Source organism: Ceratosolen solmsi, unplaced genomic scaffold (assembly GCF_000503995.2).
Source record: "Ceratosolen solmsi marchali unplaced genomic scaffold, CerSol_1.0 scaffold47, whole genome shotgun sequence".
NCBI classification, from domain to species: domain Eukaryota; kingdom Metazoa; phylum Arthropoda; class Insecta; order Hymenoptera; family Agaonidae; genus Ceratosolen; species Ceratosolen solmsi.
Window position 1 is genome coordinate 5,315,812 of NW_011948419.1, and position 27,703 is coordinate 5,343,514.

Below are 27,703 nucleotides of genomic sequence, written 5' to 3' on the forward strand. Positions count from 1 at the left end.
ATATGAATTTCATTTTTTTAATAATATTTTTATAATATCTTTAATAATAGTTCATAACTGGTAAATATATAAGAAATAAAATTTATAAAATTAAAATTGTTATTATAATTTTATTAGGTTCAGCCACTTGTATAACAATAATATTTAACTTAATAATATTTTTGTTATTACGAGAATTTTGTATTTTCATAAAGATGTAACCATATTCCAAAATTGATGATTATCCCGAATAAAAGCAGTTTGCTATAAATATATATATCCCAAAGTATATATCTGCAAAGGATATATAACAAGACAGTATATAGGAGTGCTCCATGTAGATAACAGAAAATGAAAGGCTGAGAACTAAGAAAAATACACATTGTACCCTGCTCGACTTTCGGTATTCGGGATAAGTTAGATTGGTATCACCTACTCCTTCAATTATCTACAAAAAATTTTTCTTGTTCTACTTTTTTGTATATAGAGTTTCTTATTTCGGGCCTTTATTCATTTTCATTTCATTCAATATTTCTTTCAGATACTGTTTCTTATTTCATATTAAATTCGGATGTTTATTAGTTTATAATTTTTATGTAAATTATATAAATCGAAGCATGTCAAATTTAAATGCTATAAAGATAATACATTATATAATCCAGCTTACATACTATATATATTATTTGTATTTAAATTAAAAAATATAAAAATGTTCATAAATATTTTGTACTCTCCATATAAACATAGCATATTAATTGTTGAATTCAAATTTACATAATTTTAAGTAGCTTCTTTTATTAATTCTAAATATTCCTCTAATCTTAAAATTATAAAAAATTAAATTCTATTAATTTTCAACAATAAAAATTGCATAGATTGAACATATTAAATAGAAATTTATCTACTATTTAAAAAATTAATTTAACATTATTTTATTTAAAAAACATTATATCATAAATAACATCATAAATATTATTACACTTTAAATGTTGTTTTAAATATTAAAAATCTTATCCAATTCGAAGCGCACATATTTTATCACTTTTATAGTATTTGATACAAGGTAATAAAGTCATCGAATTAATAGAATATATACACTCGAATTAATATAGTACTAAGAAATTAATAGAATACTACATTAAAATAGCAGTTTTGTATTTAATTATTTCATTACTAATAACACAGGGGAGTAAAACGAAAGCTTATATACATCAAAATACAAATAAAGTATTGCATTTCTTTGATATATTGATATATTAATCTAAAGTGCATATATGAATATGTATAAAGCAAAAAAGAAAAAAATATTAAGTTTTAAAAATTTCAAGTTTCCACTTTAAAAATGATTGATATAAACAAGAAGAGTTCAGAAAAAACATTCGTAGTATCTTATTTGTAATTCCAACACGATTTTATAGCTCTACATAAAATAAATTGCCATAAAAACTATCGAAAATATTAAGAAAGATACTCAAACTCTTAGCATTGGATATTCACGAATTATTGTTACTGCGCTAACTAATTGTTATGAACAGTGGTGCAGTGTATATGACGACATATTACGACCAAACTAAATTTTCCCTGCGCGTCTACCCTTAAAAGTCGTTCATGATATCTTTACTCCTGTATCCTAAACTTATGCGATTAATCCAACCGATAAAATAGCTGGAATTTAATACCCTCGTGTATATCCACATACAGGAAGAAGCAAAGCTTTTTAATGTTCACTCAACTGTGAACTATTGTAATCACAGACTTGCTTAAACTGTGCATTAATGGTATTTTTCCTCATTTAAATTGAAGCTGATTCAACTGTCATAAAAATAAAATTATCAACAATTGCTATTTAGTGGGAAATATCAATTAACTTAAAATAAATATTTTTTGAATGTTTTCTTTTATTATTTAATGTTATTTAATTTTTATTAAAAATATTTCCCTGATTTAATATTACATATATAATACTATTTCTCATTTATTCAAATAAATGTGTATTATAATAGTTACACCATTTTATTACTTTATTATCGACTTTTTCACAAAACTTTGTACAATATTTCGTCAATATTTTCCTCTGCTGTAAATTATTTTAGCAATACATGCACTTTATGATAAAAATAAATACAGTGTGTATCGATTTGAAATTAATAAGGGTTCGTTCAAAAACTCGATGCTTCTAATTTTTGTATTAATTTAAGCAAATTAATAAATAGATTTATTTCAAGAGATTTGTTTCAAGAGTATAATACAATTAAATTTTATCAATTACAAAATAATATTTGAAAAATTACATGTTACAATTACACAAATTACAATATAATAAATTATAAATACAGTGAATATTTGAAAGAACTCGAACAAAAGCTGATTCTCAATCATATATTAATCTCTTAAATTTTTAAATTAAATGGTAATATTTTATTAAATTTTTTATTATTGTAAAACTTATGAAAAATTTTCAAAAATTATAGTTGCAATTATAAAGGAAACAAAATACTATAAATTTAAAAATTAATAACTAATATGCAACATGTATGTAAATCTAAAATATATACACATAATATTACAAACAAAAAACTTGAATTAGAAAAATACGTGCAAGTAAACAGTTTAAGACCTAGAAATATTTTTCAAAATCAACTAGACTTGATAACTTGAAAGAAAGAAGTACTTTATTAATTAGAATGTAGAGACGCATATTGCATATTTCACAGGGGTTCTAACTTCCATTCGATTTTAATTCCATGATATATAGGCAGAAGCAGAGCTTATATCTCTTACATTTTACGTACTTCTCTTCCAATTGATTTTAAATGCAGATTTCTTTATCTCTAACTATATAATAGTAACTAATATTAATATGTTTTCAACATTAAAGCATAGTTCACGAGAAATTTTATCAATAAAACTTAAACAAAAAAGTTCTAATTAAACTTCATGCTTATTTCTATTTTAATACGTATATATTATTAATTCATATTTTTATTTATCATTTATGAAGTTCTAAATTTATCTGAAACTATTTTATTACAAAATTAATGATTTAAATAAAATATTCATCTAGTAAAAATATAAATTTAAAACTCGAACTCTAAAGTATAAAGATGCATTAATCCGATTACCTTTATCAATTGTATAAAATATAAAACATGAAACTACTTCTCCTTGAAAAATAAAATCCACCATACGAGGGTTCTTTCGAGTTTATGCAGACAGACATGTAAAAACATAACTTTAAGGAAAAGATAAACTGTCAGGAGTCGAAGTTCTGACGCCTAACTGACAGTACCCGCTCAAGCCCCCTTTTATAATCAATCATTTGGCCCCCGGCGCAAATCTCCAAACTTTCGCTTGCACGTGCAAAATACGTTCACATCTGAAACACACCGGTACTTGAGATACTTTTATAAAGCGAGTCTTTTCTTTAAAGTTAATCATGGATAAGTATTCCGTAAAAAAATACCATGGTTCTCGTTATCGAGTCCAAGATGTAACCTTATATTCCCTTTTAAATGGTATAAAGTATTTGTGAAACTTCTTTTTAATTCACAATTGTAAAATACGCTTAAACTAAATTACCTGAGAATAAATCTACTAGGAAATGAAATTTTAATTAAATATACTATTTAGCAAATTACACTAATTGATATTAAATTTGTGAAGATTTTATATAATTACATTACTTTTTTCAAATATTCCATCACATATATATATATATATATATATATATATTCTCTTGAATAGAAATATAGCAATGAATAATTTCAATTACAGTAAGTCATTAATGAATACTATTGCATATTTCTTACTAATAATGAGTGGTGGTTATTAGTATACATACATAACTATAATGTAATCGAAAGTTTAATCTTCCATATATTTTTATGGTACAGGATTGTAAAGAGCTATGATATAATTCATGTTCCATATGTATAGTGTGATTATCTTCTTTAAGTTTAATTAAAGTAAATCGACGTTTTAGTACCCTCTTCGTCTTTTAATGTTTTGCTCTAATGGTGCACGAGTTCTTAGAAGTTCTGCCTCTCTCCTTTTTGTATTCTCCTCCGCTTTTACCAGTTGATATATATATATATATATATAAATACGTATGTACTCATTCAAGAAAAAGTTTATTCATGCAGTCAAAATCAAAACTAGGCCAATACTATTCTAATACATATACTTCAATTTTTTATGACTAAATTCATTTTCGTTAATAATTCCATGTAATAATAATCTATTTAATGTACTTAGTTTGAGAAAAAATGACAAATTTTAAGTTTAAAATAATTTAAAATCATATTATGTATATACATTTTGATATTTTTGAAAATTTATTGAAATATTTTGATAAAATTTCAAATAATTCGAATTAACGCTTGTAAATTATTCCTTAAACATACTAAAAAAAATTAGATTTTATCGCTAACAATTTAAAGAATGATTAAATCTTTAATTCGACGATAATACAAGAAATGACCATATGGCAAAGTATTTACTATAATTAAAAATATAATATGATTTTAATAATAAAAAGAGGTAAATTAAAAAATTCTAGTGGTAATTTAAATAGGAGTTTTATTGTGAATTCGAAATTATATTATATTAATAAAAAGTCAATTATATTGTTATGATGAATCTTAAATTTCAACGATTTATGAATTCTGTACTGAAGACCTTGGTTGTATATAGTTATCCTGAATATTAGACTTAACAAATTTTTTTTCATTCGATACACATTTTTTATACATATTACTACAGTTTTATTTATTTAGATATATATATGGAGTGAAGATATTTATAATCATGACTCAGATTTTGAATTTACTTTTAATTTCTATTTAGATTGTTAAAAGCTTTAGGATTATAATTCATTTGCAAACAATAAGTAACTAAACTTCATAGGATGCTTCAAAATATTAACCAAATCTCATTTATTAAATTAATAAAAATTATAAAGAAGAATATTCAAAAATATTTTTCCAGAACGTTATTTAAGTATATAAAAAATATATTATTAAATTAAAATAATCTAAAGCTATAAATTGCATACGAAATAATTAATTTGAATTCTAATAATTTAGTTAAAGTAGATATTATAAAAAAATGTTTAATTATAGTTTTAAAATAATATTAAATTAATTATAAATTTACCTATAAGTTTCTGTCTTAAAAATGTTTTCAAAGCAATTTTTTGTAATAGTTTCAGAATTTTTATTGTTAGTAATTACTCAATACTTTTGCTATAAATACTCTTTTTAAATATATTTCTTGATATATAAATTTTTACTGATAAATGTTGATGTAAGAAAATCATTATAATAACTATTAGTTTAAATATATATAAATTTTATTAACTTTCCATTAAAATTGTCAAAATCAAGACTATTTTCGCTACTAGTCAAGTATTACTCGTAATAATACAATTAATTATAATAATAATTTAACTTATTTTTAAACAATTTAATACTTTTATATTTAACATATTTTGCAATAATGAATTACGCACTTTAAAAGAATGAATATAATCATTTTTACAATTTTTTAATCACACTATAAAATATGTCCTTTCTTATTAATCGGTAGAAAAGAGAAAGGCTAAATAAAAATAAAAGAGCTAGAGAAAAAGAGAAAGAGGCACGTTGAAAAAATATAAACAGAGAAAGTAGAATGAAAAAACATACAGATGCATTACGAAACTAATTACTTTTGAAAATATCACTTAAAGCATACGGTTCAATTTTGTTAAGAACACACTAACGAACAATACAAAAAACGAAGCATATGCATGTATTGGTCATTAAATGAATATTGTCATAAACTAATATAATTAACTGAATTCAAATTTGCTAATTATATATTTTAAGAGGATTATTGAAATACTCATATTTCCAACTATAAAATATTATTTCCAGCGATTATAATTAAGAATAATAGTAAATATAAAATTTCTTTACAATTAACAACAAGTTAGTACTTAAATTTTTAATAATTTCGAATGTACAAAAATTCTATTTTTCGTAATATAATTATTTAATTAACTACTGTCTCATAAATTATAATTATCTCATATCATCTCGATATATTCTTAGAATGTTTTATAATAATTAATTTCATCATATATTAAATAATAAATTCTTAATTTTAATTAAATATTCATAAAATATGAAATAAAATAAAATTATAAAATTTTTAGATGAAACTTCTCTATGTTTAAAACAGAACAAAACTATGTTCATTATTATAATAAAGATCTGAAGCCTATAATATAACAATTGAACATACGATACAAAGGAAAAAGATTCTTTAAATGATTATATAATTATGAACATTATGAATTATTAATAATTTAGTTTATATATATATATATATATTTTTAATTTGTTGCAATAAATTCTTTCGATATATATAATTATATACAAAATAATATAGAATTCAATTTTTAAATAGAATTGAAAATTTAATATCATTTACTACTCTCGATAACTAAACTTATATATAAAAATTGTAAGAAAATAATATTACATATTTGACTTCAGGCAGCATAAATAGAACCAAACATAAAAGCTGCACCGTTTAAATAATTTAATATATAAAATAGTAAAACAAAAATTTATACATATTTTAATTAACTGTCACATATGTATGGATTTACTTGTGTCTCTATATAAATATAGTACATATTGAAATTCAAAGTTTTATATTTTAAATAGTTATACTTTATCTTCACACTTATGAAGGTTATATTAATACTATTTATTATCTATAAAGTTTTTATACTTTCATAGCAATATATTTACAAATTTCAAGATTATATTTAAAAATTTATTTCGAGAAATAAAAAATGACAATGAATAATTATTGAAAATTTAAAAAAAAAAATATAAGTCATAATGTATTTACTTCATTTAAAGTCTTAATTTTATTCAGTACTATTGTAAAAATATTATTTTATTTGTTAAATATAGAAATATTTTTAGGTTTATGGGAACCATTTTTTTTCTTCAGATAAATAATAGTTAGATTTAAAAAAAACAATTTGGATAGACTACAGTATTATTACAAATTATGATATATATTAAATTCTTGTGAGTAATCTTGCGAAATGGTTGAAAGTAGTATTTCAATATTTTTTAATGACAAGAGAAGATCATAAAAATTCAAGTACTAGAATATTTAGAATAAATTGTAACAAAATATTTCAAACCATTTCAAATATGATCAAAAAATAATAAAATTACCTTTTTAAAAATGCATAAAATTATGTAAGACTTTGATTTCAAAAATTTCTGAATCGTTATTTTTAATTAATTCATTTAAAAATTTTACTTCTGAATACTTAACATTTTTTACATAAATTGTGCATTATATAAAACTCATATTTCGTGCTACTTTTAATTTATGTAATTATATAAAAAATATTTGCTGGAATTTAAACTAATTGATAATGTACACTAAATTATTCATACTTAAATGGTATTTATAATTTAGCAGTTTGAATATATAAAAAGCATTTAAATTTCTTGTTTGCGAAGAAACAACTTAGAATAAAACTTCTTTTGATAATTTTAATTTTTTAATAAAAACTTTTTAATAAAAACTTTATCAAATTTAAAAAATGAATAATTTGTACATTGCCCTTTTTAGCTTTGATCAAATCAGTATTAATCCTTGCAATCATCTATAAATTCAACAAAATGCCCATATGCGTATTAACAAACCAATAAATAAGCGATATAATATACAAATTAATGAAAAAAAAAGAAAAGCCACGTAGTTTCGTTTAATTTGCAAGAATTGAAGTTAATCAGAGTAACATATAATTGCGACAGTCATCATTAAAGCGATATATACTAGCGTATTAAGTTACAGACAATGCAAGTTGATCTCCAACCTCACAGTAACATCAATTTCTTCTATTGCAGACTTAATGGTAGGTTTAATATCAGTGCTAACAGATATCGTGTGGCGATCAACGGTCTCGTGGTATGCGGGAAACATTGCTTGCAAAATAATAAGGTTCGTGCAAGCTGTCGTCACATACAGCTCGACCTATGTGCTCGTTGCTCTCTCTATCGACAGATACGACGCCATTACGCGACCGATGAACTTTTCCAGGAGCTGTGAGTATATACGCCCTTCACTTTCCTCTTGCTATATATTCTCGATGATTTTTATTATTCTCTTATTTCTGCAAATTTTCATATATGTTTAAGAATTCAATTTACTTAAATACAGTCTTATATTAAAAATAATTAAATTAATATGGTCTTAGATCATTTTTATTTTAAAAAAATATATTTTTAGTATAGTATATTCAATTCATATTATTTTATATAAAAATATAGATATTTTTCTTCTTATGTATAATTTTATTTTAAATTTATAGTATAAATTAACTAATTATTTAAAATATTTGTTATATACTTATCTTACAATATTATTACTAGATAGCTTTTAAAAATTTATATTTGACAAAATAGTCAAAAAGTAATTTATTGCCAAAAATGTAGGTCGGGTGTTATATTAGATAATATAGAAATTCCTATTTTTTTTCTATTACTATATAAACTATAAAAATATAATTTAAAACTTTTATTATTGCTAATATATATATATATATATATATATATATATATATATATATATTTAGGAATTATAACAAATAATAATATTTGATAGTTATAGAATATGAAAAATAAACTTTTTCTTAATAACTCTTAACAGCATAAAATTATACTAATGAAAGTGCTTTCAAAAATATATATTCTGCAGCAGAATATAATTAGTAACTATAGAGTTACATATACGATATAATATTCTAGTATTCAGAAACTGTTCCTTAATTTTCATACACCATAAATATTTATTGAGCTAAAGTTACAAAGCTTTTGAATTTTTATAAATATAATATTCATTTTTATATTTTATACAATTATTTAAGATGATAATTTTGTTTGACTTCTATTTATTTATGTTGTATTTAGTTTAAGACTTTATTTTTAAAAATATTAAATTTATTTTTATTCAATTTTATGAAAAATATATATGTACCCGTGCGAGCGTGTTTGTAACTACATTTTCGCATATAAGGAGATGATAAAAATTATTATCATAAATGTAATATTAATTTGATCTATACATTTCATCTTTCCAAATTTGTTTGTTCATCATTTTATGTTTATCATTATGTTTATCATCATTTTATGTATATCATTGTTTATCATTTCATCTTTCCAAATTCAATGTTATTGAATAATAATTAAATGTATAGTATTTATAAATTTACATTATCAAAATTTTGTATAAATAAAAAACATATATTAATATAATATTTACTTATTAATATTATTTTTTAAGACATAAATATGGAAAACGTGTTACTTTTAATATTCTGAAGTATTAACTACTATTAGATTTTTATAAATATAGTCGTAAATTTTAAACAAAATATGAATTTATACGTAAAAACATATTATTATAATTATAACACATCGGAAAATATATATATTTTTCAATAACTCAATTATTTTTTTACATTTTAAAACAAAAACATGATCTATAAAATGAATAATAGTGATTAGAATTACTTAAATCTATATCATGTTGAAACAAATATAATGTTTCATGCTAGAATCATGCATTTCATCAAGTAGCTCATACTCCTGTATTGAAAGAAAAATTTACTTTTAAATATAGATAAAAGTTTACGTGCTGCATGTTCTTCAAATTTTTAAATTTAAATAATAAAAATTATCAATATTTTACATTCGAAGATTAAATACATATTTTTTATATATGATTATGAGTAAAATTCAGATAGATATTAAGAAGCTCTTATCTCTCCTATATACTTCTTATTTCCCATACAATTTGTCTTCCTAAAATTACTTAATTTGATTTTAATGCTTTTTATTAATAATAATTTTTCATTTTCATATTTACCTAAAATACATATTTTTTAATTATTGTAAATTTAAATTAATTTAATATTCAATTTTTATAATAACTATTGTAATATATAAATTGAAATTAATTAATTTACATAAATTTTAATGCAAAAACCACTATTTTTATATTAAAAAAAAAAAAATTATTTTGTAAGAAAAAAGACGAAACCATTTATTTGTATAATTTATAACATATTAATACTGTATAATAGTTTTGAGTCAAGTTTTTAAACTAATGGTCCTTAGAATTGTTACGGTTATGTGACTTTGCATTTCATTAAATGTATGAAACAAAATAAAATTAATAGTAAATCAAACTTGTATAGTAATTTCTAATTGAATTATATTTTTGATTTAATAGGGTGCAGAGCACGAGCTTTAGTGACCACCGCCTGGACCATTTCCGTATTTTTCAGCGTACCAATTATTTTCCTATATGAAGAGAAAATGGTTGAGGTATATATTAAAGAAAAATATATATAACAGTAATGTAATAGTAAACTAATTGAAAAATAATTTTATTACAGTTTTTGTTATGGGTAGCAATCGTATTATCGATCTCAAATTTTTTTATAAAATATAATATTAATTTTACAAAGTATAATAATATAGTATTTTTTCGAATGTATAGCAAGTTTTATCTTTCTTTTATTCTTTTTTATTTTTTCTTATTCAAAATAATAATTAGAGTCTTATAATTTAATATATAAATGTAATATTCTGAATAATTTATTAATTTATTACCGATATTTTTAAACTACATAACTATAACGTAATAATTAAAACTTAACTGCATTCCAAAAAATATTATATTATTATACAATTATTAAAATGATTGTTTATCAATTTCTTGTAAAAGTTATTAAGTTCTCTCAAAAAATTCAATTTAATATTAATATATAACATGAATAATTGTAAATAATATTATTACCAATTTTATGAACATTTGAAATATTAAATTTTATAAATAATATTAAAAATTTAATTCATTGATAAAATTTACGTATTCCACTGCAATTTTTTTATTATTTACTTACTATTTCATCGTCATAATTTTATAATCAAATGTCAAAAAGAAGAAATGCTTTCAAGTTGACAAGAAACACTTTCAATTTCTATTGAAAAAGAAATATAGTCATAAAACCAGTATTAATGAAATATGCATTTAAATAATAAAATTTTAAATAAATAGTCAATTTTCAAATCTCTCATCTTTATGATAAGCCAAAACTGTTTGGAAATTACACAAATTACATAAAACATAATATCATCGATCAAAATTTAACTGATTATAGAGCAAAAAGCAGTGTTGGATTGACCTTGGTACTGAGACGAATTGGCGTATTTACATGAGTATAGTAAGCATTACGCTTTTCGTCGTACCAACATTGATTATTGGTGGTTGTTACATGGTCATTGTCTGGACCATCTGGTCGCAGAGCAGTGCATTAAAGCAAGATCCCACAAAAGATACTAGGAGAGCCTCCTCAAGGGGTCTCATACCCAGGGCCAAAATCAAGACTGTAAAAATGACGTTCGTCATCGTTTTCGGTAAGTTTAGTTTGTTTGTACAGCTTGCTGAGCAAGAAGAATTATGATGAAATAGCGAAAAGGTAAATATAGATCAAGGAAGAAAAAATTGATGGGCATCTCATGTGGATTTAGAAGTTTTTATATAAGAAATGTTGATATTATAAAAATATGAAATACTATATAATATGTAATATATTAAATTTTTTATATTATTATGAATAGAGTATAATCATACATTAATAATTAGCAACAATTTTGTAAAGATATACTTGATGAAACTCATACAAATATAAAAATACACAACACATGAGATTAATTATTATAAACTTATATAATTATTTGTATATATAGCGTATTTAAAATAAATATATTTTAATTAAATTAATTTTGAAATATATGTGAAATTTAATAAATAATATCTGCTTAAGTTTTAATAGAAACATTTATATTTAAAAAATATAATGATCAGGTAAGTAGAATTCTGAATAACCTGTAAACATTTATCCTTTTTTAATATTCGAATTATTATATTTAATGTAAAAGAATTTTTTAATGTTTAAAAGCTCAAATTTTACGACTTATAATTTAAATTATTTAATTAAAATATAAAATATAAAAATTGCATATAAAAGCAATATAAAACGATCCATATTAATATCAGATAAAAGTTATATGATTATAAAAATGATTAAACTATAGTTCTAACAACAAATTTATATAAATAAGCAGCCTAATAAAAATAAAAATAATAATTATTAATAATCCTAATTATCAATAATCCAACGTAGTGATGAATCATGTATTTATTTAAAAAATATAAAAGTAATAATTACAGTTCACGAATTCTAAATTTCATTTTCAATTAAATATATAAAATTGGAATACCCAATTTAATACTTAGTTAAGAGTATATAAAAAAATATCATTACATAAAGAAAATCAGATAAGAAAATAATACTACATTTTTTACAATAAAAAATAATAACAAAAATAATACACTAAAAAAGCAAACGAATTATAATATCATATAGAAATAATTTTAATTATGTAGTAACTAATTACTAATTTAAGTTCAAGTATTGACAGTTTAAAAAATAAATGCTTCTTATTTTCTTAACAAAAATCTCATTGACACGAAAATATTGATTATATAAAACATGGTATCATATAACACACTCAAGAAGTAGAAATCTGTTGGATGAAAATGTTTTCGATAGCAAAAATGGGTACTTGAAAAGAGAAAAGAATAAACAATAAGTGAGTCAGAATTGCTGTATTAAGAGGGTAAGGACGTGAAATATAAGTTTTCGCTCCACTTTCTATACATACTTCTTTGTCTTTGACTAAAAAAACCTATCTAAGAAACCTTTTGCATTAGCTTCTAAGAAAAGACTCAGCCCAGAGGCATTTTTATTTATTTTTCTCCATTACTTTTGAATTTTCTCTTTTATCTATAGCAGATTTGTTCTACACTTTACAGCTGATCATATTGTCTCGTTTAAGATGAAAGAAAATTTGAGATCACATTTAGTAGGTATGAAGCGTTAAGAATTCCAAGTAAATTTAGAACAGTCGCGAGATTACTCTTACCTCTCCATAGCCATATTTCAGCATTTTTCAAAGGGTCTAACTCACTTATCATAAACTTATATTACCATATCGTAAGTCTTATGCGTAGGGTTTTGAATAATATGAAATTCACGGTGGTATGAATATCAAATTATGAAATTATGCATAATTTTTCTTATTGCGTGGAATTACTGAGAAGAAAAAATATCTTTTTATTCTTAACATACTTTGTTTTTCATTTAGCAAATAATATCGTATACAATAATTATACAAATGTAGATATGAAATGAAAAAATTTTTAATAAATTATAAGAATAAAATATACATCTTTGTAAGAAAAAATAAATGATTACTAAATATAATAGTAATATTTCGGGTTGTATATTATATTTATAAATATTTTATTTTGCAAGGTTAACAATTAAACATACACAGCAAATTAGCATCTAATATATACACTGATTATCTAAATAATAATAAAAAATAAACAATTTATGTACAAATTGTTTTCTTAATAGATATTATTTAATAATTGATAATTTTTAATTAATTACAAACTCAAATATATACGTAGAAAAATTCATTCATTTATTATTATATTAATATATAATAAAATTTTTAATATAGATATAAACTTATGTATTTATTATATACATTTTTATTTATTAATTGAAATCTAATTTAAATCAAGACCTAATACATTTATGACTCATATAATTGTACTGTTTACCTACAAATAAACAAATAAATAAAAATGGCGTATATATATATACATGTGTATGAAATTTATTCAAATTTTAGAAAAACTCTAATGATAATTCCGATGAATAAGATATTTTTGCACGATTTAAATTTCATTTTTCTTCAAATTACAACATAATTGTCATATTTAAATTTAGTATGTAAAAAAAGTTTTAATACAATTAAATTAATTATCTAGTTATTCCTATATAGTTAATAATACTTAAGATTTACTTACTAATATGACTAAAAATTTAAAAATGTTAAAATAAATACGCAAATACTAAACTAAAAATAATTATTAAAGTAAGAATGGCCATTTTACTTCATAATTACTATTTGAATTAATTATCTTAGTACAGCTTGACTTTATATAAAACGATTTATAATCTATATCTTATAAAACTCTAAAGGAACTTATGCTAAGTTTCTGTTAAAGTTCTTATTCGCACATATACGTCTATGCATAAGCAATTTAATTTATTCCAGAGAAATTCTATGCAAAGAATACGTAATAAGAATGGCACCATTTTACTTAGTATATTTTATTATACTTGAAGAAAATGTGCCAATTATGTCCTAAATTTATTATATATCCTCTATTCATATTATCTATTAATATTTTAGTTCAATTACAAATATAAGAAAAAACTGTTATTTAAAAAGAATATACATAAAATATATTTTTATTAAAATAACAATTCTTCAAAAAATTTGTTTCGTACAGAAAATACATAATTTTGGCTTTAAGAAGAAATTATTAATTCATATTATAGATTCATACATATACATTAAAATTATATAAATACCACTTGGTTCATAAACAAAATAATTATGATTTCTTATTTAAAAAAAAATTAAAATTTTTTAATTTGTTCAAATATAAAATTTTGGAATTCAAATATCTAATATTTTTGAAATCTATTTTTCAACCTTTATATTTTTTATATATTTTGCAACCTATGAATACTGCTAGAGAACTGTCGCCATGACAAACGTTTCCTAAAAAATATTTCACTATATTCAAATATTATTAAACTATACTAATATCTTCCAAAATTTCGTTATTTCGATAATACAACTTTAAACATTTAGAGCTTTAGATCTTGTTGTCGTAGAAGAAGCATTTATAATTTAGCATTATAATTTATAAAATTTACAATTATCTAAAGATTCTATTACTACAGTTTTTTTAAACATTTGCACTTTTATTAATCTGTTGTTAAAAATTTTATTTTTCATATAATTTTAGCGAAAAAATAATGTTTAAAAATGAATAAATAAATGTATATAATTTCAGGAAAAACTGTGTAAAATAACTTTACTATAATACTGTTTAATAATTATAACAGTTTTCAATGTAATAAAACAAAGACATAAAAATTGTCTTTCTTCCACATTGATTTTCGTTTGAAATTAATAAAAAATACTATAAAAATAACGATGAAGAATTATTTACACACATATATATATATATATATATATATGTGTGTGTGTGTGTGTGTGTGTGTGTGTGTGTGTAAATAGTACGAAGTAAGCTATTTAGAATGTATTTTAATTATTTTATTATCCATTAAAAATGATTCGTTATATTTATTTCGTTAATAATTTCGATAATAATTTCGTTAAAACTTATTTCAATAATAATTTTTACATAAATATATATACTATTTTAATTAATCAATAAATTATGATAAAATTATACAGTATGAAATGAACATTTAATAATTATTAATTTTTGTTCACATAATTATTTATTTATATAAAACAATAATACTTACGGTATTCTTTACTTAATAAAATAAAAATTCTCTACTATATACTATACAAGCATACTTAATCGTGTAAAATCAGGAATAATTGTAAGTGAAATAGAATCAAATAGATAAAAAAACTAATAAGAATAGAAATAAAATTAAGTTTAAATTATTTAATCTTAATTAACTTTCAATGATCATATCACTTATTAGAAATTTTTCTTTGTATAATGTTCTTTTGAAGAACTATTAATCTAAATTTAGAATACATGAACTTTATTTCACTTTTATGTTATAGAATATCATATATTATTCAAAGCTCGACTTCATATGTAAAAAAGTTTCATAGAAAATACATTCCAACGAAATATATCGGTTATTTCATAAGATAAAGTAGAACATTTAATTACTTGTTGTATATTCTATAATATACGAATTAAAAAAAAATAATTTTATAGAATTAAGTAATTACTTAAATGTCGAAGAAAATATTACGTATTACTTATCAAATACTTAATTAAATAGAAAAATATGCTATTATAAAGTATTCATCTTTAAAGTTTATTGAATCAAGTACTAATAATTTTATTAATTACTCTGTTATTTATATTAATTAAAGAATTATTACACTTAATTTATATTCATTGATAAAAAATGGTCATCTTGATGACTTTTGTCGAATAATAATTTAATAGTATAGTAAATGCATTATATGCATCGTACTATATTTTAAGCTCATTCATAAAAATGTTGATACAATTCAATAATTAATTTGTCTGCCAAGTAACTAGAAATTAAAAAATTTATTTAATGTGCAATGGATTTTTATGTTTAAATTAACTCTTCTTCTTGTACAATTATCTCTTAAAATCCGTGTTGCTAATTGTGATCATCAAACATCATCAACTAACTATGATATCAGAGTAAGAAAAATCTGAAAAAATGTTTATTTGTCGATGCTCTCTCTCTCTCTCTCTCTCTCTCTCTCTCTCTCTTTCTTTCTCTGTCTTTATATATCCATGAATCTATCAATCCGTCTATCTATCCCCCTCTTTCCATGACGCTATGTTATTCTATTACTCCCTATTTTATCTTGAGTGCCTAACCTGATAAACAGTAGTTAAAATGGAACTAAGTCTACGTCTTAATGACACCATATTATCAAGCAAATATGTTTCATTACTGATATTTTGCTAAATAAAAATATTAATTAAATCTGAATATAGCTGAAGTCATCTGACACATTAAACTGAATATATTTAATAGAATTTACTGATATTTTATAAATTATGTATTCGTCTAAAAATTTCCAGGCCGAAAAAAATTAGAATGAAATAGAAAATCATATTTGTAAAAAACAATATTTATTTATAAAATTAATCAAAACCAATATATTTCAATTTAATAATCACAATTTTAATGATTTCTCTTTTAAATTTAAAGAAATATATATTTATATCCAATAATTATAAAACTATGTACATAGAAACATCGTTATTTTTTTAATTACATTATTCAATTTTATAGGAATTATTAGAATTATTTTTATTATTGTATTTTTAGAAAATAAAAATTTAACCATGTTATTATAACCAAACTCTATTTATTTTAACTGTTCCAGTATTTATTTTATGTTGGAGCCCATACATCATCTTTGATCTCCTACAAGTTTATGGACACGTACCAAAATCACAAACTAATATAGCAATCGCCACTTTTATACAGAGCCTAGCTCCTCTCAACTCTGCAGCGAATCCAATCATTTGCTGCCTTTTTAGTACTCCATTTTGCAAAACAGTCCGGTAGGTTATATTCTAATAAAACATTTTTAAATAAAAAAACCATTTTTTATAATCTAAGTAATAATTAAAGTCATAATTCATCACATTAAATTTTTTTAAAAGTTTTAAACTTAATTTATTATCTGAAGTAACTTCTTTTCATTATATAATAAAGGCATAATAATAAAAATATTATACGTCATATAATAGAATTATTTGTAATTTGTACTCTTGTTCAATATTGCATAAGTTATGAAATGAAAAACAATAATTACATAAGTATAGATACTTCAAATGTATTAACTTATTCTTAATACTTCACATTATATTTTTTACCAAATTTTTAATTATGCCAGATTGATATAATAAATTCATGGAAATTTTTTCTACTGAAAAATTAAGTAAAGCCATTGTTATTATTAAATTGCTAAATATTACAAAATAGTTTAAAAATTCTATTCATTATTAATTCGTCTATGTTTTACTAATTGTCGAATCCATATAATAATCCATATAATAAAAATTCCAAAATATAAAATTTAAAATAATCAAAATATTAATATCCTATATATATATTAAAATCCTTACAGACACAGTAAATGCCTTAATTTTTAAACAAGATTAATTAGTTTGAAAAGTATTTTATCTACAATTTTTTTAATAAAATTCTTGTTATTACTGAATATTTTTTCAAAAAATTGCCTTAGTGTTTCATACATAATGTTAAGAATTGAAAACATTATCATTTATATGTATAAATAAAAAGTCTACTTAATTAAATTAAATATTGGACAATTTAATGTCATTGCATCAATCAATTTCATTTTCAGTGTGGTATACAGATATGTTTACAGATAATTCAGATGTTTGTACTATATTTATTATAAGTAATATAAAAAAAATTGATAAACTAACGTAGATTTTATATATAAATTTAAATAAATCTACTAAATATGAATATGAATTAGAATATTTTAATTATTATAGTGGAATATCTTCTATCGTATATTTATTTTGATTCAATAAAAAAATAGATAGTTATAATTATACTTCTATTAATTATTGTATCTATTGTATTATTATTCGATCTGTATATCATTGTTTAAATATATTATTAGATTAGTATTATTTGTTTTTTTTTAATTATGTGTATATATAAATTCATATATTAATAGTTACATATCTCTAGTTCTTAAGTACCAGATAGTAATTAAATATATTTAATAACTTTAATATTTTCTACGACATAATTTTATTGAATTATTTTAATAAAAAATGTTAAAATACTTGATAAAAAAACTTGATAAAATAGTTTGAATTATAATAATTTAAATGTTGTTTCTAAGTAAATACATTAATAGAACACTTAATAAAATCATGAAATAATAAAAGAAAATTAAGTTTTATAAAATTATTAATAAATAAATAATAATATTATCTAGTTTTCTTTTGATCTTACATCTTTTAAAGGCATATTTAGTACTTTTTTATATTGAAATTAATGACAATTAAGAGTTTCTTAATTCTAGAAAAACATTTTAAAATACTTTGAAATAGTTTTGTACATTGAATAAATTGAATAATGATTGTTAATTATTCATGTTGGATATTAAGTCGAAACTTAGTATAACCAATAATATCTCAAATATATCGATGATATATTCTTTTGAAACTGAAACTATTCAATCTCTGTGACATATTCCTTCAAAGGATGAAGCGTTACTGTAGCTTAAGTCCATTCTCATCTTAACTAGATATTCATTACTGCATACATACAAGCCAAAAATCCAATAAAAGAACTTATAGTAAAATATTATATTGTTTTCGTGAATTAATAATTATTCTCATAAATTTCTTTATTATTTTTATGAATGCCGCAATAATATTATTATACAGTCTATTTTTATCCTATAATGTTACAGATAAAGCAATATAATTTTCTACTTTAAATATTTATTAAATATATAAGATTTTGATATTCATGTTATTATTTTTATATGAATACAATCTCTTTGAAAAATAATAATTGATGCATGAAAATCACATTAATTTCTAAGTAGGTAATAAATATTTAACATATGGAGATTTGCAACTAAAAGAAGAATGGAATAACTGCCAGTCGCAGTATCTAATTAAAGAAAACGGTAATACAAATAGAAAGAATGTCAGACACGTAAATTAATTCGCATGATAATATATACTACAGATTGAAGCTCAAATTAAATAAAAATTATAAAATTGAATAGAATTCCGTAAAAGTATTATATTTAATTGAAGATTGTAATGAATGAAATACACTTAAAGAACATGATTACATCTTATTACGTTTTAAAGATCAATACTAATGAAAAACACAATGCAGAAAAGAAAAGTGCAATAAAAGGATCATTATGAATAAAATTTCTTAAAAGAAAATATTTCTTGAATCTGTACTTGAGAAATATAAAAGTTAATCTTTTGATAGAAAACTTAGATAGTACTTCGGTGCAAGATAATTTTTGTAGTTATTAATTTTTTCAAGAACATCTTACCATTATAGACTCGTCACATCTTAACAATATAAAATTTAAATTATTAATGAGCAGCTTAATGCTTTTTATGGTAGCGACAATATAAAAATGAATGCAGTTTATTCACATTAGAACATAAAGATTTTATGAGAAAACGCGAGCAGTACATAACAAGCTTATAAATTTGCTAATAACCTTTTTTAATATTAAGAATTAATAAAAATTATAGGACTAAAAGTAACTTAAAAATCTAATATATATATAATGTTTTTAAAAAATACATTGTAATAACAGTAATTACTTGTTTTTTCAAATATATTTCAGTTCAGTTTTATATTTTATAAAATAAATAGAATTATAAGCGTTTATTACAAATTTTGTAAAAAATATTTAATATCAAACAAAAATTATATCAAAACACAAATACATCATTAAATTTTTACTCAAAATGTCAATTTGTTAAATATCTTAATAGATTACATTCAAATAGTTAATTATTCTATTTTCAATTCATCCAAAGCCGATTCAAGTAAATATTAATTTACATGATTTAAAGAAAAAGTTTATATTCTTTATACATTGATTATATTTTTTTAGTTTATATAATTAATTGTTTTACTTAGTAGAATATTTGCTTGATATACGTTGATTATGATTTAATAAGTATACTCACTACTTCACTACATTAAAATGAACTTCTCTCTTTTCTCTCTCGTCTATGCGACTCTTAGTATCTGTTCTTCCAACCTTTTATGACCTTTTATGATATAGTTTTAATCATGATTTTAATCTTTTTACTGTTTTCATTCAATTTTTTCTAATTTAAATAATGGCGACATGTCTAAAAACATAAATTTTCAAATATGAGACATCTCTGTTCTTATACACAAATTTATAATTATTTGAAAATCGTTTTCTTAAATTATTAAAATATATATAAAATATTGAAATATATATAAAATAGTCAAAAATATATAAAATATGAAAATATATGAAATATTAAGAATATCTAAGAATATTAAATTAAGAATATAATATATAATATATAGAAAATATTTTTAAAAATATAATATTATATATTTATTATTTATTATATAATTTAATACATTTATTATATTATATTATAAAAATGCAATTATTTAAGGCAAATTCATTTCATCCAAAATGTATAAAGTACTATTAAAGATTTAAAACGTATTCTTAATTGAACAATGCTGATTCAGTCATGATCTATAATTTTAACTTACACATATAGTACATTTTACTAAATTATTGCTTTTAAAACTTTCATATAAGCACATTTTAATTTTATTCCTATTCACATTTTATTATAGATGAATGTTTTAGCTAAAAATCTATTTAATATCCTAATAACTTAAAGACCCCACAATATCATGTGTCTCGTTATTCAATCTACTATGAAAAAGAAACTGGATCATCAAGTGACGTCAACTAATTGCAACGACTTGCTTCTTTCCGATTATGTATTTGTAAAAATAGCATGATGCTAAAATTAAAATTCTGATCGTCCCGTTTGCAATTTTTATATTTATTCTTAAATGATATTTGTTACTTTTTTCCTGTTTGTCATTTCAAAGCTGTTTGCATATGGCTCAGTGGCGTCTTTTATAAAAAAATACTACCAAGAAGTTGCCGGCGACAGATATACTGTTCTTAATTAAAAGTGTATTTTGTTATTTAGAATAATTTAGTAATAAATTTATAAATGCCACAATGTATGACTTTTATTTATGAGATGATAGATATGTTTGAACTTTCTTATGAGCTATTTCACAAAAGCGGTGATCATCAAAGCATTAAAAGAATGTTTTTTTCAACTGTTGATCCATTAACATAGTTTTGATTAACCGAACGATTTATAATTAATATATTAAAGAATATTGTTAATTTGTTATTATCGAAATATTATACCAAAAATTATTCTAACTAGTTTATGAACTTTTTAAAATCTAAATTATATACATGAATTAAGTAATTCTTAGCTTTTTGATGCTTAATAATTTTTATATCTTGTATTATATAAAACTTGAAATTAATATTTATTCGACTTAATATAAACATAAAATAATCGTATACATGCATATTATAGCAATTCTCATATAAAATATATGATAAAATTATATACAACAATAATATAGTTTAACATTCGTATTTTTTTTTTAAATTCCATATCTTCCAATTGTATTCCATTTGTAATCCAAATGTAATTATTTTGTCAAATGTATATAAGTGCTTTAACATAAATTTTAAATATTTATTTAAAAAAAATATTTAATTTGTTTTCATTGTTACATATAAATTTCTGTTCTTTTGAACATATTATTTATAATAAACATTAATTTATACGCAAGTTAAGTAATTGTGAATTACACGACCAATCAGTTTTTTATATTTGGTTAAGAATATGTTTAGTTATCAAGTTAAAATTTCGGATTATCTTCAAATATAAATTGATCCTCTTTTTAACAAATTAATCTACGTATTTAATACACTTTTTAAAGAAATGAAAAAACATTTCTTTATTTATTTTCAAAATAAAACTAATTTTATCCTCAATTTTTTAGATTCAATTTTAGATTAAATTTTTTACTACAACATAAATATTTTTATAGAAAATATTTACTAAACAAAATTAATTAATTAACTTATGTTTATTAAAAAGTTTTTAGAATAAGTTTGGATTGCTGAATAGATTATCTGATATATTTAAATATATATATATATATATATATATATATATATTTTTTATTAAAAAAAAGATGTAAAATATAAAAAAAATTGTTAAATGCTTTATAACTAAATTTCAATTACCAAATTCTTAATAATATTAATTTAATAATCTGAAACATTTTCCTTCGTAATTAATTAATCAAAGAAAGAAAAATTTAAAAAATTTTCTTTCTTAATTTTCAATGATCTAATAAATATATGTAATTTAATGGCAATTATAATATATCACACGTATAATAAGTAAACAATTACAAATATTAAATTATTATTAGTGATTTAATGAACATACTTCATAGAATACTATTTATTAAAAATTTCAGTTTTCAAAGACATATGAAAATACATACAACAGAATTTAAATATATTTTCAAATGAAACATAGTGAATCAATTGCGATTAAATTGGAATATAAGAAGTAACTGAATTGAATATTATTTTTACATATTTAAATATATATGTAAATAAATTCCAATAAAACTTAGATCTTTATGAAAAACTTGTATCACCTATTATTTTCTATACTTATTTTATCTAAAGATTTATCTTTTATTTTGACACACTATTACAAATTTTGACATTATTAATAATAAATTTATAATTTACAAACATTTTGTTTTTTAGTAAATATATAGGTACAGACATATACATATAATCATATAAATACATATTATTTTTATAATGTGCATCTTGTCTTGTGAAAGTTCTTCCATAACCTGATTTTAAAGATCAAAGGATAAGCACAATTGAATGAAATTATTATTTGATAAATACTATAATATTATACCAACTTATAATATTCTACAATATTTTTATTAAATGTCATTCTTTTATATTATCAAATATTATAATATATTATAATAAAGAAGTATATTATTCATAGAAAGTAAATAAAGATATTAAAGAATACGTTGGTACTAGATGAATAATTTATTTTAAAAAGTAAAACCTATAGTAATAGAAATAAGAATGTCGTGAATATTGATAAATATAAATTTCTAAATAAAATATAAGTAATTAAACATTTATTTCAATATCATTTGTTCCATAATTATCGAAAAAATTTATAAACAAGTAATTTATTACCTGTAGTTCAACTGTTTTTATGACTTCATAAAATTTTTTTTTTTTACATGTAACGATTAAAGGATCTGAAAAAACAAGACTTCTTGCTGTTAAAGCTTTAAACAGTGACAAAAATATAAATTAAATGAATAATGAAATGTTTATTTCTATTTTTTGTATTATATTTTAACGAAAAATAGAAATCATCCACTGTTTTAAAAGAAAATATCTAGACAAAGATAGAATTTTCATAATATTTATTTCAGTAGAATCGGCAGTTTAAAATAACAAAATACTAGCTCTATGTAAACTGAGGTTTATTTTATCACCTTATTATTGCATCTCATTAGTTGATTAATGGATATAAATTTTAACAAATATAAACGTATTATACTCGACAGAAACATTCGAGCAATCTCGTGGTTTTCTGGACTGTGTCCAACAAATCCGCATCACTGTTTCGGCACAGGCCCCCATGGGAACAGCACAAGGACGACCGTAACAACTTCCTTGACAGCTCAATCGTCGAGACGTAGTGGGCACATATCAATGCTGCATCCTTCCTCTAGGAAGCGAGTTATGGTTTCTCTCGTCTAAGGATCCTAGGTGAATTCTTTTGAATTAAATAATCAGAAAGATCTCGATGACGTTATACATTAATATCAAACAATTTATTTGTAATATACTATAGAGATCCCTGATGTTTTCAAAACTAAAAATATTTATTTAATATTTGTAATTAAAATAATGACCGTTTTGTAAATAGATATCTATGTAGATTATTTCTCAAGAATTTATGATTGAAATTTATTTTATTTACTTAAAAAAATATAATCGACTTTGTACTATACAATTTAGCTAGTATTTTCAAACTTTGTACGTCTTTAAATTATAATTTATCTATTAGTTTACAAACATAATCCGATAGACTTGTATTAAAGTATACGTAGTAATACTTATAGTATTACAAAAAATTTAATTCACAAAGGGAACTTTTAAATAACTTATTCATAGTCCACTAATTATTATTAAACAATAGTAATATAAAATCATATTAAAGAATGTAAGCATGCAGCCTGAAAAAACATAAAACAAAAAAATGAAATATTGTATAAATTTGTATTCTGATTTCTCAAATATGGTTATTGAATTCGAAGTTTTTTGTTAAATTAAATTTAAATGGTTTAATGTATCTCCATTACAAAAATTACATAAAAAAGTATATTAAATATTATATTTAACATTTCGAAATATCAATGAATATAAATTGATCGATCATTTTTATTTATATTTTTGTACTCTTACAATTTCCATTTTTCTTCATAAAGAAGACTTTTTTAATTAGCACAAGTGACTTTATATTCTATTAAAAGAAAAATTTTAAAGTATGATATACTAATTATTAACTAGAAATATTAATTCCAATGCTTTATACAACAAATATTCAAACGAATTTTTGAAAAAAATCTTCATACACTTACCAAAATTATAATTTATATTTTATGTATCATTCTTCAGGAATATTAAAAAAAATTTTTTTTAATATATTTTATTAATTAAATAAATAAGATTCAAAAATATCGGAAAAAGCTTTCTTGAAAAATCGCATGTTAGCATTTTATTCTAGAAACTACACGCGACTCGGATAACTTTTTTCAATTAATTTCAGCCAATAAATTAATATCCTCTAATAATTTCTCATCTCTTTCTTCCATCATTTTGGAAAAGTTCCTTTTCTTAATCTTGCTTTACAAAAAAAGAGAAAAAATCGTTACTGAATTCCATAATTTCAATAAATGTCTACTATTTTTAGGTTACTCGAGTGGATTGAAGTCTAGTAACATTACATACAACACAACCTAAGAGACAGTAAAAGGGAGTTAAAAGGATGAAGAATATGAAAGAGAACGAGAGAGAGTAGAGAGAGAGAGAGAGAGAGAGAGAGTGAGTGAGTGAGTGAGGAAAGGGAAAAAAAAACAAAATAGAAAGAAATAACAGAGACTAGCTGAATGACATTTTCCATGGCAACCGTCCACAAAATATATGTCTTATTTCACATTTATTAGTAAATTATATGCAAGCATACCCATGCATATACACATATACATATTCATATGCGTACAAAAGCGTTATTTTTTCCCTATTTTTTTATTATGTAGCAAATGTCACACGTCTTTACTTATTCAAATAAGATTTTTTTTTCTATTCAAATAATTTGATCTCCGAACGTCAGCGAGAATTTCAGTGAGCCAGAAGAATTTTCATTATACATTATATATTTTCACCTTATATTTGGTAAGCACAACAAGTTGTTTTATATATTAAAGTAAAATACTTTTATTCCATAATTCCATTATAATATATGAATTTTAATAAAATTTAAATAATTATTTAACCTTCGGATACTTACATTCGGAAATATTGATTTTACAGAATATTTAGGGTATCCAGAAATTCGTTAAGTTCTTTTTTTCACGTAATTATTGTTATAAAATTTAATTATTTCTAATAATAAATATATATAATATACTTTTTCAAATTTTTAAGTATATAAATAACTGAAAAAATTATCCTATGCCGAAATTATTCAAATGTATATAACTCATAAAGATTTTATCTGAAAAAATTCTAAATTCAGTGTAAAATATTTATCAAAAAAATACTATGTATAAAAAAATAGTATTGTTTCACGGTTCTAGAAATTAAATTATGATAGTGTTGTTTGAAGAAAAATTATACATTACGATTGTTTGAATCATAATATAAATTACGATGAAAGCTTTATGAGTTTAAAGATTTATGAAACCAAGGAATTTTATCTAATGGTTTCAAAACTAAAATACGATGAGTATGTAACGTTACAATAAACAAACAAATTAATAAATCCGTTTATTTTATTTATCAATCCTTTCTTTAATTAAAATTATAAACTATAGAGAAAATTTATATATTAATTTTATGTATCTGGATAAAATCAATATTAAAATATAATAATAAAAAATAATAAAAAATAATTACAATGGTACATAAAAAATTTTAACAAAGTATAAATAACAGAAATTCCTTATTTTATTAAATCTATGCGAGTGACAAAGTAATATTGTATTTGGAATAAATAAAGTATAATGTTGAATTACTTTAATATATGCTAATTTATATTTTCATTCTTTAAAAGTAAAATATTTTATAACTATACATACCATTTTCTAAAAATTTTCTTAAAAAATTTTATAAATTACTATTGTATATATGAAAGAACGTAACACAAATCTTACAAATGATAAATATATTATTTTTAAAAAAAACATGTTCAATGAATATAGAGCATAGCGAATCAATAGAAAATTGTGACTTTTACTAGTAATAATGTTAAAATATAAAATATACAATATATATATTTCTTGTTTATATTATTATTTTGTGAATTATAAATCTTAATTTTAATAAAATTTCTAAATATTATATATATGATCGCACTAATATCAATTCATAAATTTTTGGCGAATAAATTTAATCACGTATATTCTTTGTGATATGTTTTAATTTAAATAATAAAATTTTTTATAAAATTTTATAAAATTTTATTATTATAAAAATGTTCAAGATATCTCATTTTCAACATAAAAATTATAATATAGACTAATATTAATATTAGCAATTTCTAATGAAAGATAATATTATGTGTATTTATATTTTAAGTTTATATTTTTTATACATTGTAATATCATTTACTTCAATTATATAAGTTGATTAATATTAATAGATTTTAATAACATGAAAATAAATATTCCTCTAAATATGTATTATTAAAAAAGATATTCAACTAATTAATATTTATTATAATTAAATTACTCCCAATTACTTTATAATACAACAACCTGTACTTATCACATTCATGCAAAATTACAATAAGAGTGATAAAGATAATAAAATGCATATTTTGTTTCAATAATAACTATTAATATATATAGATAATTTTTATATTATTATTCTTTATAAATATTAAAGAAAATAGCTTTTTCTTAATGAAACAGAAAATTACTAAACGTTTTATTAATATTTTACAAGTT

General features: G+C 20.9%; 1 protein-coding gene across 1 annotated transcript in view; it reads left to right on the plus strand.

Annotated features, from left to right (window-relative positions):
* CCAP-R (Crustacean cardioactive peptide receptor) overlaps positions 1 to 25,554 on the plus strand; it is a 61,271-nt gene extending 35,717 nt beyond the window's left edge. Inside the window, exons 3-8 of the mRNA XM_011497810.1 lie at positions 7,905 to 8,102; positions 10,291 to 10,385; positions 11,225 to 11,480; positions 17,151 to 17,331; positions 24,035 to 24,239; positions 25,447 to 25,554. Of these exons, the coding sequence (XP_011496112.1) occupies positions 7,905 to 8,102; positions 10,291 to 10,385; positions 11,225 to 11,480; positions 17,151 to 17,331; positions 24,035 to 24,230 (926 nt within the window). The 3' untranslated portion in view covers positions 24,231 to 24,239; positions 25,447 to 25,554. The remainder of the gene's footprint in view (positions 1 to 7,904; positions 8,103 to 10,290; positions 10,386 to 11,224; positions 11,481 to 17,150; positions 17,332 to 24,034; positions 24,240 to 25,446) is intronic.
* The last annotated feature ends 2,149 nt before the right edge of the window (positions 25,555 to 27,703 follow it).